Raw genomic sequence first — 10,732 nt, forward strand, 5'->3', positions numbered from 1 at the left:
ATGGGTGACGTAGAAAACGTCAACGGGAATAACAGGAATGATCGAGATGACCCAAACGTCAGAGTGGTAGCACCTCTTCTGCCGGAAGCTAATCTTTATGATTGGGCGCGACCAACTGCTGATAACCTGGCCACAGCAATTGCGGTTCCTCCCATACAAGTGGAGACATTTCAGATTACCAACAACATGCTGCACCTGTAAGGTCTGTTCTCCGGGTCATACATCGAAGACCCACAACAACATCTGAAGAACTTTCTATCAATATGTGTCACTCAAAGACAACCGAATGTGACTGATGAGGCAATCGAATTATTACTGTTCCCATTCTTAATGATCGGGGAGGCTCAAAATTGGCTGAATTCGCTCCCAATAAACTCCATTGCTACTTGGGAGGAGCTAGTCAAGTAGTTCTTAAACAAGTTTTATCCACCCAACAAAACTGCGAGGCAGATTGATGAGATATTGCAATTCAAGCAGAATCCAACTGAGACTTTGCAAGAGACCTGGGAGAGGTTTAAGGGTATGTTGGTGAAGTGTCCTCAGCATGGCATTCTGGATCAGATGCTGGGACGGAGATTCTATATGGGTTTGGCTAACAGTCTGAAGGGCAATGTAGATGCTTCTGCTGGGGGTGCATTCTTGAGCAAAACCTTCACAGAGAGTAAGATTCTTCTTGACAAGATGTCTCAAAATTCAGGTTGGATGACGAGAGACACAACACTCACTCCAATAGTGCATTCTGTCGCTCTTGACCCAAACAACACAAATGCAGAAAACATAGCCACTCTTATGACCCAGATGAGCTTGCTGACAAAGAAAATCGATGAGATGGGTATGAAGCAGGTGCACATTGTTGATACCACAAATGGAGGCTTATGTACTCCTTGCATAAACCAGTCATATGTGTGCTCGTGGAGTGGAGAGAATGACAACCAGGGTTTCAAAGAAGACATGAATTATGTCAATAATTTTGGAGGTCAGAGGCAAGGTGGGCAGCAATGGGGACCAACATCAAACCAGCAGTACATACCAAACCAGCCACAACACAACCCCAATCCAGGAGGAGCACGACCACAAGGCCAAGTCGTGCCTTATCAAAGGTAGCAGGGCTATAATCAGCAGCACCGGCAACAGTTGACCTACCAACCACCTCATCTACAGCAGGATAGTAACATGATCGAAATCAGGGGTATGTTGCAACAACTCTTTAGGACAATTGGAAAGATGCAAGAGAAGTTAGCTGCACATGATTCAGCAATCAAAGGCATTGAAACTCAATTGGGAAAGCTATCTATGGCCTTGAACAATAGCCCACAAGGAACATTGCCTGCAGATGCAAACATTAATCCAAATGAGCAAAACCTAAATCAGCTCATGGCAGTAGAGTCTCAGGAATGGGAGAGATTTAGATAGGGAGCAAGAAGTTGCTCAATCTAGGAGAGAGACAACGCCAACTACTCCAACTACTCCAGTTACATTAGAGATAGATGAGTCAGCAGAGCTCACCGAGGTTGTAATCGAGCAAGCACATGTTGACAAGGGTAAGGAGAAGGAAGGTGAGAAACTCCCAGAACAGGTAGTAGAAAAAGCTTCCAGCAAAGAAAAGACACAAAGCAGTGGGCAGAGGTTGGTTCCTACACCATTCCGTCAGAGGTTGGCAAAGCAAAATAAAGATGATCAATACAGGAAATTCATGGAAATGCTCAGACAAATTCAATTGAATATTCCATTGATGGATGCTTTGAGGAAAAAGCCATGGTATGCAAAAATGATGAAGGACCTGATGTCGCCAAAATTTGACTTCCAGGACCTGTCCACTATAACTCTGACGCAGACCTACAGCGCGATAGTGACAAGGCCTATGGCTCAAAAGGTGTCTGATCCAGGTAGTTTCACTATCTCATGCACCATTGGGAAATATGCTTTTGCTAAAGCATTGTGTGACTTGGGAGCCAGTATAAACTTGATGCCCTTGGAAATCTATACAAAACTGGGCATTGGCAGAGCTAGACCAACCTCAATGTTGGTGCAACTGGCTGATCGCACAGTCAAAAGACCGACAGGAATTCTTGATGATGTGCTTGTTCAAGTGGGGAAATTTGTATTCCCTGCAGACTTCGTCATTCTTGACTGTCAAGTGGATGAAGAGATACCAATCATTCTGGGCAGGCCGTTTTTAGCCACTGGGAGAGCATTGATTGATTGTGAGACTGAAGAATTAAAAATGAGGTTGAAAAATGAAGAGGTAATATTCAATGTTCAACAATCTATGAGGAGACCCATCGAATTTGCAAATTGCTCATTAGTGGAGGCCGTAGATGTAATACTACAAGAGGAGGATGAGACTGTTAATGTCAGGGAGTGGAAGCCTGCTTGATGAATCTGGAAAATGTGGATGGTGAAGAGTTGGTAGAGTGGGCCATGGCTCTTGAAGGTCAAGGGTTCTGGAAAAGGGAACCCGAGTTCGAGCCCCTACACTTAGAAGAAAGAACAACAACACCTGCGAAACCATCGATAAAGGAGCCACCATAGTTGGACCTCAAACCGCTTCCAGCGCATCTCAGGTACACTTTCTTAGGGCATAATTCTACTTTACCTTTATTATATCATCCGATTTGAGAGCTGTACAGGTAGAGCAACTCCTACAGGTGTTACAAGACTGTAAGACTGCTATTGGTTGGACCACGGCAGACATAAAGGGTATCAACCCAGCTTTTTGTATGCACAAGATTCTCTTAGAAGAAGGGCACAAACCTTCCAGAGAACATCAACGAAGGCTGAACCCAAATATGAAAGAGGTGGTGAAGAAGGAAGTGATCAAATGGTTAGATGCGAGTATCATCTTCCCCATCTCTGACAGCAATTGGGTCAGCCCTGTTCAGTGTGTGCCGAAGAAGGGAGGAATGACGGTCGTACAAAATGAGAATAACGAGTTGATCTCGACTCGTACTGTCACGGGATGGCGGATTTGCATGGATTATCGGAAATTGAACACAGCCACCCGGAAGGACCATTTTCCCTTGCCATTCATTGACCAAATGCTGGACAGGTTGGCTGGGCGATCTCACTTCTGTTTCTTCGATGGATATTCGGGGTACAATCAGATCTCAATAGCCCCCAAAGACAGAGAGAAAACATCATTCACCTGTTTGTATGGCATCTTTGCCTTTCGGAGAATGCCTTTTGGACTTTGCAATGCACCGGCTACATTCTAGCGGTGTATGTCAGCCATTTTCACGGACATGGTTAAAGACATTATGGAGGTATTTATGGATGATTTCTCCGTGGTGGGGGATTCATTCGAGGACTGTCTTCACAATTTAAGAAGAGTGCTCAGAAGATATGTGGAGACAAATTTAGTGCTGAATTGAGAGAAGTGCCATTTTATGGTACAAGAAGGGATAGTCTTGGGGCATTGAGTTTCCAGCAAAGGAATTGAGGTTGACCATGCTAAGGTTGACGTGATTGAGAAGTTGCCACCGCCCACTGCGGTCAAGGCAGTGAGAAGTTTCCTTGGGAATGCTGGGTTCTACAGGCGATTCATAAAAGATTACTTTAAGATTACTAACCCTTTATGCAAACTCCTTGAAAAGGATCAGCCCTTTGTGTTTTCTAATGATTGCTGGTTAGCGTTTGAGGAGCTGAAGAAGAGATTGGTGACTGCACCCATCATTTTTGCACCCAACTGGGAGCAACCGTTCGAGCTCATGTGCGACGCAAGTGACTATGCTATAGGAGCAGTATTGGGGCAGCGAAAGGATAAGTTGCTGCACCCAATTCATTATGCAAGCAGAACCCTAAGCGGTGCACAACTCAATTACACTGTTACGGAAAATGAGATGTTGGCTGTAGTTTTTGCATTCGACAAATTCAGGACGTACTTGATTGGTTCAAAAGTTATTGTTTATACTGACCATGCAGCAATTAGGTACTTGATAGCAAAGAAGTATTCAAAGCCACGCTTGATCCGCTGGGTTCTTTTGCTACAAGAATTCGATCTGGAGATCCGTGACAGAAAAGGGACCGAGAACCAGGTAGCAGACCACCTCTCAAGGTTGGAAGGAGCTGAAAAGAAGGTAGAGGTTGAAGATATAACAGAGACATTCCTGGATGAACAGTTACTAGCAGTGACAATGGAGGAGACACCATGGTATGCTGATATTGCTAATTATTTAGCAAGCGGTATTGTTCCTTATGAACTATCTTCAATTCAAAAGAAAAAGTTCTTTCACGATTGTCAGTTTTATTATTGGGATGAACCTCTACTTTTTAAATTATGTGTAGATAACATGATCCGGAGGTGTATCCCCGAGAAAGATCAACCTTCTGTTTTGCAGGCTTGCCATGCTTCACCATATGGTGGACACTTTGGAGGGATTCGGGCAGCAGCTAAGGTGTTGGAATCGGGTTTGTATTGGCCAACTCTGTTCAAGGATGCCCATGCTTGGGTGAAAAGTTGCGATGAGTGCCAAAGGACAGGCAACATATCTCGACGTCACGAGATGCCGATGACTACTATTCAAGAGGTGGAGGTATTCGACATGTGGGGGATTGACTTTATGGGGCCATTCGTCAGCTCGTATGGTAACAAATACATATTGGTGGCAGTTGACTATGTCTCCAAATGGGTTGAAGCTGTGGCTCTCCCAACCAATGATGCAAAGGGGGTGACAGGCTTTCTAAAGAAAAACATCTTCACACGTTTTGCCACCCCGAGAGCTATGATCAGTGATGGTGGAACCCATTTTTGCAATAGAGTGTTCGCACAGTTGTTGGAAAAGTATGGAGTTCGTCATAAGGTGACCACCCCTTATCACCCACAGTCAAGCAGGCAAGTTGAAGTGTCAAACCGGGAAATCAAAAGTGTCCTAACCAAGACAATGAATGCCACAAGGACTGATTGGGCGAAGAAGCTGGGTGATGCATTATGGGCGTACCGCACAACATTTAAAACTCCAATTGGTATGTCACCATACAAGTTGGTGTTTGGAAAAGCATGTCACCTTCCGGTAGAGCTCGAGCATAAAGCCCTTTGGGCACTGCGGCAGTTGAATTTGGATATGGAGACCGCGGCACCAGTAGATTCACTGGGTTACATGAACTCGAGGAATTCAGGTTCCATGCATTTGAGAATGCAAGATTGTACAACGAAAGGATGAAAATGATGCACGATAAGCATATTCTAGATCGGAACTTCAATCCCGGAGATCTAGCGTTGTTATACAACTCGAGACTAAGACTGTTTCCTGGTAAATTGAGGTCCCGATGGTCAGGACCCTTCAGATAAAGTGGTGATATCTTTGGAAGAGCCCCAATATATGAGCGAAGAGTAATAATGAAAGCCTGCGTCGTGCCGCGATGTTAAATCAGGCACTTCCTGGGAGGCACTCCATGGTTTGTTGTAAATCGTCGTGCCGCGACGTTAAATTAGGCGCTTTTTGGGAGGCAACCCAATATTTTTTTTCTTTATTCTTATTTTTGTAATTGATTTTTGAACGGTGACAATATTGATCGATCTACTATGGTGCAGGAACGAAGCGGGGTGACGAAATTATCCCGGAGATAGGCAAAAGTGCGAAAAAAAGCAAAAATAAAAAATCGGGATGCTTAATCCGCAGCCGCGGATCTAACCGCGGATTTTGCAGAAGTTGTGTCCGTGGCCGCGGATCCGGTCGCGGATCTGGCGCCGTTCAGGTTCAATTTTTTTAGTTTTTTTCTTTTCTTTTCTTTTCTCTTTTCCCCTTTTTAATTAAGTTTTTCTAATTAAGTCCCCCCCAACCATCCGCCCACTCCCTCACTCTTTTCTCACCCCCTTAAAAAAAACAACTCTAAAGCCCTTCCCCTTCCCCCTAATCACAAAACAACAGACCCCTCCCCCTTCTTCTCCCCAATTTTTTCTCACTTAACAAAATCTCCTCCCCTTCTCCCTCTTCTCTNCCTCTTCTCCCAATTTTTCTCACTTTACAAATCTCCTCCCTTCTCCCTCTTCTCTATTCAACACTACCCAAGCTCCTCTCACAGATTTTCAAGTAAGTACATGCTTCTACCTTCTTCTTTTTTAGTTTTTTTTCCCGATTTTTTAGTAAGTGTAGGAAAGTAGAAGTATGGGTATTCTTATCTTTATTTTTGTTTGTTGGTATATATGTTGGTATGTGAGGACATTAGGTTGGTTGGGTTGGGAAGACATTATTGAATTGTGAAGTATGGAAGTTTAATTGAGTCTTTGGGTACGTTGGGGGGCATATGCACATTAGGTGTTTGTTGAATTGCCACAATGAGTTTTTTAGTATAAATTGTGACCAATGGTGCGGGTGAAGTCTGAGTAACCGCCCTTGGTTCACATATTCCGCCGATTATTGATAGCGGTGGTTGTCGTGTAGGTACCATGAGATCTTCAAAGAAGAGATGCACTACCGATGCTTCATCAACTGGTCATGGAGGCTCGTCCCGGGCACGGGCACCAGCCAGTTCAGCTCAGTTAGATCGCACCAGGTTTGTCTCCAGAGCTGCCTAAGACCGTTTCGGTTGGAAGGCTATTAGAAAGCCTGTACCGGAAAGGGGAGTTGACAGGGGATCCCTCCAGGCTGAGTGCCCCAATATGTATAGGGAGTTGGTTAGGCGTAAGCTAGACATCTTCTTCGAAGAGCCGGAGGACGGTAACTTGATGCTTGTTAGGGAATTCTACGCCAACTGTTCTGAACATGAGGATCACATCTGCACTGTGCGACAAAAGTAGGTGAATGCCTCGATTTGAAGCCATCAGGAGAGTGTATCGTTTGCCTGTATTCACTCGGGAGGTTGATTACTATGATACTTACCGGCGAGAACAACCAAATTAGCAATTGTTTTTCAGAACTACCTGTGTACCAGACAAAGAGGTACTGTGGTTTGTACCGGGATCGAAGTTGCACTCAGCCTCACTCACCTTTGAAGGAAAGTGTTGGTTCTACATCATAGTCGACTGCTGCCGTTGCACAATACCACTGAGGTAAATGGTCCGAGAGCTGCTTTGATCTGGTGCTTTATGAATGGCCAAGATTTTGATGTGGCCAAGGTTATTCATTTTGAGATGTTCATCCGTTCCACACTGAGTAGGTATGGGTTCTTCTTCCCATATCAGGTCACTAGATTGTGCCGGGCTGTAGGGGTGCCAGAGATCCCCACTGTGGATGGCAAGGTGAAGAAAGAAACAAAGTTTTGGGCATCCAAAATGACCATTGGGAAAGACACGGTGGCGCCCGGTTCAACTAATAGTGATGATTCTGAGGCGTCAGAGGAGAGCGATGAAGAGAATGAGGAAGTTGGGCCTTCTTCAATTCCACGGGAACAAGTTGGGTCATCCTCATCCCCATGAGAACAAGTAGCCACGGTTGAAGGATCATCTGCAGTCAAACGGAGTACGCAGATGACCGCCTTAGAACAGGAAATGGCAGGGTTGCGCACTTCAGTCACGAAATTGGGGACTAGAGTTGATGCTTTGGCCACCCAAAATGCGAAGTCGAAGAAGAAAATCATGGGCTGGCTGCGTGTGCTGGGGAGGGCGTGTCATCTCGACGCAGGCACTGTCTCCGATCAAGACTGATCTTCCAGGGAAGTTCCTTTACCTCGCATTACTTTATTTTGCATGACATGGGGACATGCCATTATTTTAAGTGTGGGGTGTGGACACTTTTTTGGTTTGTTGTATGTAGAATAGTTTTGTAGTTTGTTTACATAAATCACTTTCGACTTGTACCGACAATGGATATCATTCGACGGGTTTCTTGTGGGACTAAAGTCGACCAAAAACACACACACACACACACACACAAAGATTTTCATTTGTAGTAGTGTATCAATTCCCCCTTGGTTTTTCTTTAAGCCACAGTTCTTTTCCAAGGGTTTGATTTGAACCGGGTGTAGTTAGTTTTTTTATTATTGTTAGTAGGAACTTGTGGGCTATGGGCGGAAATAGAAATAGGATCTCTTAACGTCGTAATGCCTTGAATATAGCGGGTACTCTAGTGTGACGCTTAGGCTCAGTTGTCGACTCTTGTAAGAATGCCTTAAACTGTATGTTCTTAATTTGGCTAAGTACCCTGATTAGAGTGTTTGATGATCCAATCTAGAGTGAGTCATGTGCCATGTGTGTGTGAGGCTTGTTGTATTCTGTGCACGATATTTGATGCCTAAAACTTGCCCCGTGTGTCTGCAAAGCGAAATAGTAGTCTTGTTTAGTCTGGGAAGTAATATAGGCATTTCTTTGTTGAACCATATATATACTTCATCCACCCATTTGTTATGTATCGTAGTTAACCCCGTTGAGCCTGTAATCCTGTTTCTTTGGCAACCACATTACAAGCCTTACCCAATTGTTTGAATTAACCATCTATTTGAACCTTTTCATCTCTCATGAGCACTTGAATTGTTATGAACTTTGTAAAAGTTAAAGTGTGGGGTGGTTGGTTTGGCTTTTGAGTGAAACTAATGAAATAGGGAGAAAGGTGCACTATGTTGAAAAAAAAAGTAAGAGCCACTTAAAAAAAAGAAAAAAAAATTTAGTTGTATTGTTGTGGAAAGTATTCCTTAGTAAGTGGTGTCTCTTGATGTAATTGTTCTTAAAGAAGAAGGGAGTTAATATATAGTGATGTGAAGGTGGAGTCATGGTTTGACATAAGTGTGGGGTTTTGAATGTTAATGTACATGTATTAAAGTGCTTAGGGAGGTGTAGCCACTCGTATATCTAAATGTATCATACCCTTCCCGCAGCCTACATTGCAACCAAATATAGCCCTACTTGATCCTAGACTGAATGAGTTCGATTAGTAGAGTAGTACACTACGGGCAATCCTATGGTGCATATTTTGTAGCATATGAATGTTATTTCTGAGGGTGAGTGAATTATGTTTATATTGAAGTTCCTCAGTGTGTGTGCTTGTTATTGATTGTGGAATGAGTCTATTTTGTTGTGAGCAGGCATTTGATTCATGAAGGAGAGGTAAGTTTGGACCTCTGAGTTAGGGTAAGTAAGCTGGTTAGGAATATGGCGTGGCTCATGGGAGTCAACTCTTGAGGTGTGGATGTTACACTAATGTACTCAATCTATGAGGAATATTCTTGGTGTGGCGAGTTAGGGAAGTCGCTCGGGGAAGTTAGGCCTTTGTAGAGTGTGGTTTGATTGCTCGAGGACGAGCAAAGGTTTAAGTGTGGGGTGTTGATAGTAGACGATAATTATGCAATTTAGATACTATTTACACTCTAATTTGGCCGCACTTTATCAATGTTTGAATGAAAAAGATAACAAAATGCTCTAATTAAGAGTTTTACGTTTTGCAGGAGCCACTACGAGCTAGGAGGAAGCTAAAGAGTGTTTTGAAGTCAATATGGAGCGTGAAAGGCCAATCGGAGGATAGCACGGTCGAAAACGAGAAGGAAGAGCAAGTGCCAGCTCCGCGGTCAGATCCGCGGCCGCAGACAGAACAAGTGCCAAATCTACGGTCAGATCCGCGGTCTAATCCGCGGACGGGCTGACGGGAGCCAAGAACCCAGGGTCAATTATGTATTTCCAGGGCGACTAACCTAAACCTATATGAAGCCTAATTCGTCCAAAAGAGAAAGAGAGCTGTTTTTAGAGAGACTTTGAAGGCAAGAACACGGGAGAAAGACAGACAATTTCCTTAGAGTTTTTATATTCTTCTTTTTAATTCTATTGTTGATTATGAGTTTATATAGTGAATTTTTATATATTAGCATGAGTAGCTAAACCCGTCATCTAGGGTTGATGAAACCAATTGTTGGATGAAGTCTTGACTCTGTTTTGACATAATTGAGCAATTTTACTCTATGATTGTTCAACTACGCGTTGTCTTGTGATTAATTGAAAGGGCCCTTGATTAATCGTGTCTAGTTATCTTGTGTTGCTTGAGAAAGAACACTTGGTTAGATTGTTGTTGAACAACACCATTTTCGGGTAAGTTAAGAGATTAATTACTTGAATTTAAAAGCAGGGTTAGAGATAATGAAGCTTTGGTGAGATAATTCTGAGTTGCATAAATTGTTAACTAGAGTAGTTCGAGAGAATGCTTCTAGTAAATTATCGTAATTGATCGAGAGATAATTGCAGTAACCCAAAACTCATATTTCTTATAGAGTGTTACGGCGAGATTATAGCTAACGTCTCAGGAATTAATCCGAAAATTGGAAAAATCAATAACCCTAGACCATTTTACCAATGAATTCAACTCTATTCTAGATTATTGCTAGTTTTATTGTTATTTTTTCTTAGTTAACTAAATTCTACTCATTATCCTTTAAAAATCTTGCATCCAGGAATTGTTTGAGCTTATCATAAGCTGTTAAAAGTTTTAGTAAATAGGTTATTTTCCTATGGGATTCGACTCCGGACTGAACCGGATTATATATTTGCAGCGACCGCTTAGTCCTTTTTATAAGGCATAGTTGGGCGTGACCAAGTAGCAGCAACCTCATATACTGGTGAACATGATAATCCGGTGTATCGCCATCGATGTCAGGATGCAATATCTCCAAATACTCTCGAATAGTCGTAAATGAAAAACGACTGGCCCCAGCCAGTGCATTCTCATCCTGTGGCCGAAAACTAGTGAGCTGCTGCAGCATGTCCAGGTATTGCGCACTTTTCATCTCTCTCATGGCCTGCGACAGAGCAACGGGGTGTCCATCAACGGGAAGCCCATATATAGCCTCCACGCCCTGCAGTGTGATGGTGGCCTCG

At 43.3% G+C, this 10,732-nt stretch overlaps 1 protein-coding gene across 1 annotated transcript; it reads left to right on the forward strand.

Moving 5' to 3' along the window:
• Positions 1-2,377, forward strand: LOC109206791. Its single transcript, XM_019369655.1, has 5 exons — positions 1-197; positions 447-1,100; positions 1,212-1,385; positions 1,438-1,653; positions 1,747-2,377. Exons 1-5 carry the CDS (start codon positions 1-3, stop codon positions 2,375-2,377), a joined length of 1,872 nt encoding a protein of 623 aa, XP_019225200.1.
• Positions 2,378-10,732: the final 8,355 nt, after the last annotated feature.

This window comes from Nicotiana attenuata, unplaced genomic scaffold (genome assembly GCF_001879085.1).
Source record: "Nicotiana attenuata strain UT unplaced genomic scaffold, NIATTr2, whole genome shotgun sequence".
Lineage (NCBI taxonomy): Eukaryota > Viridiplantae > Streptophyta > Magnoliopsida > Solanales > Solanaceae > Nicotiana > Nicotiana attenuata.

What these genes read in the sequence shown, in the direction of transcription:
- LOC109206791 (XM_019369655.1), top strand. Translation starts at nt 1, where the DNA reads ATGGGTGACGTAGAAAACGTCAACGGGAATAACAGGAATGATCGAGAT. An exon ending in CAAGTCGTGCCTTATCAAAG is followed by an intron (nt 1,101 to 1,211) that starts GTAGCAGGGCTA and finishes ACAACTCTTTAG; the next exon opens with GACAATTGGAAAGATGCAAG. An exon ending in CCTACACCATTCCGTCAGAG is followed by an intron (nt 1,654 to 1,746) that starts GTTGGCAAAGCA and finishes GGATGCTTTGAG; the next exon opens with GAAAAAGCCATGGTATGCAA.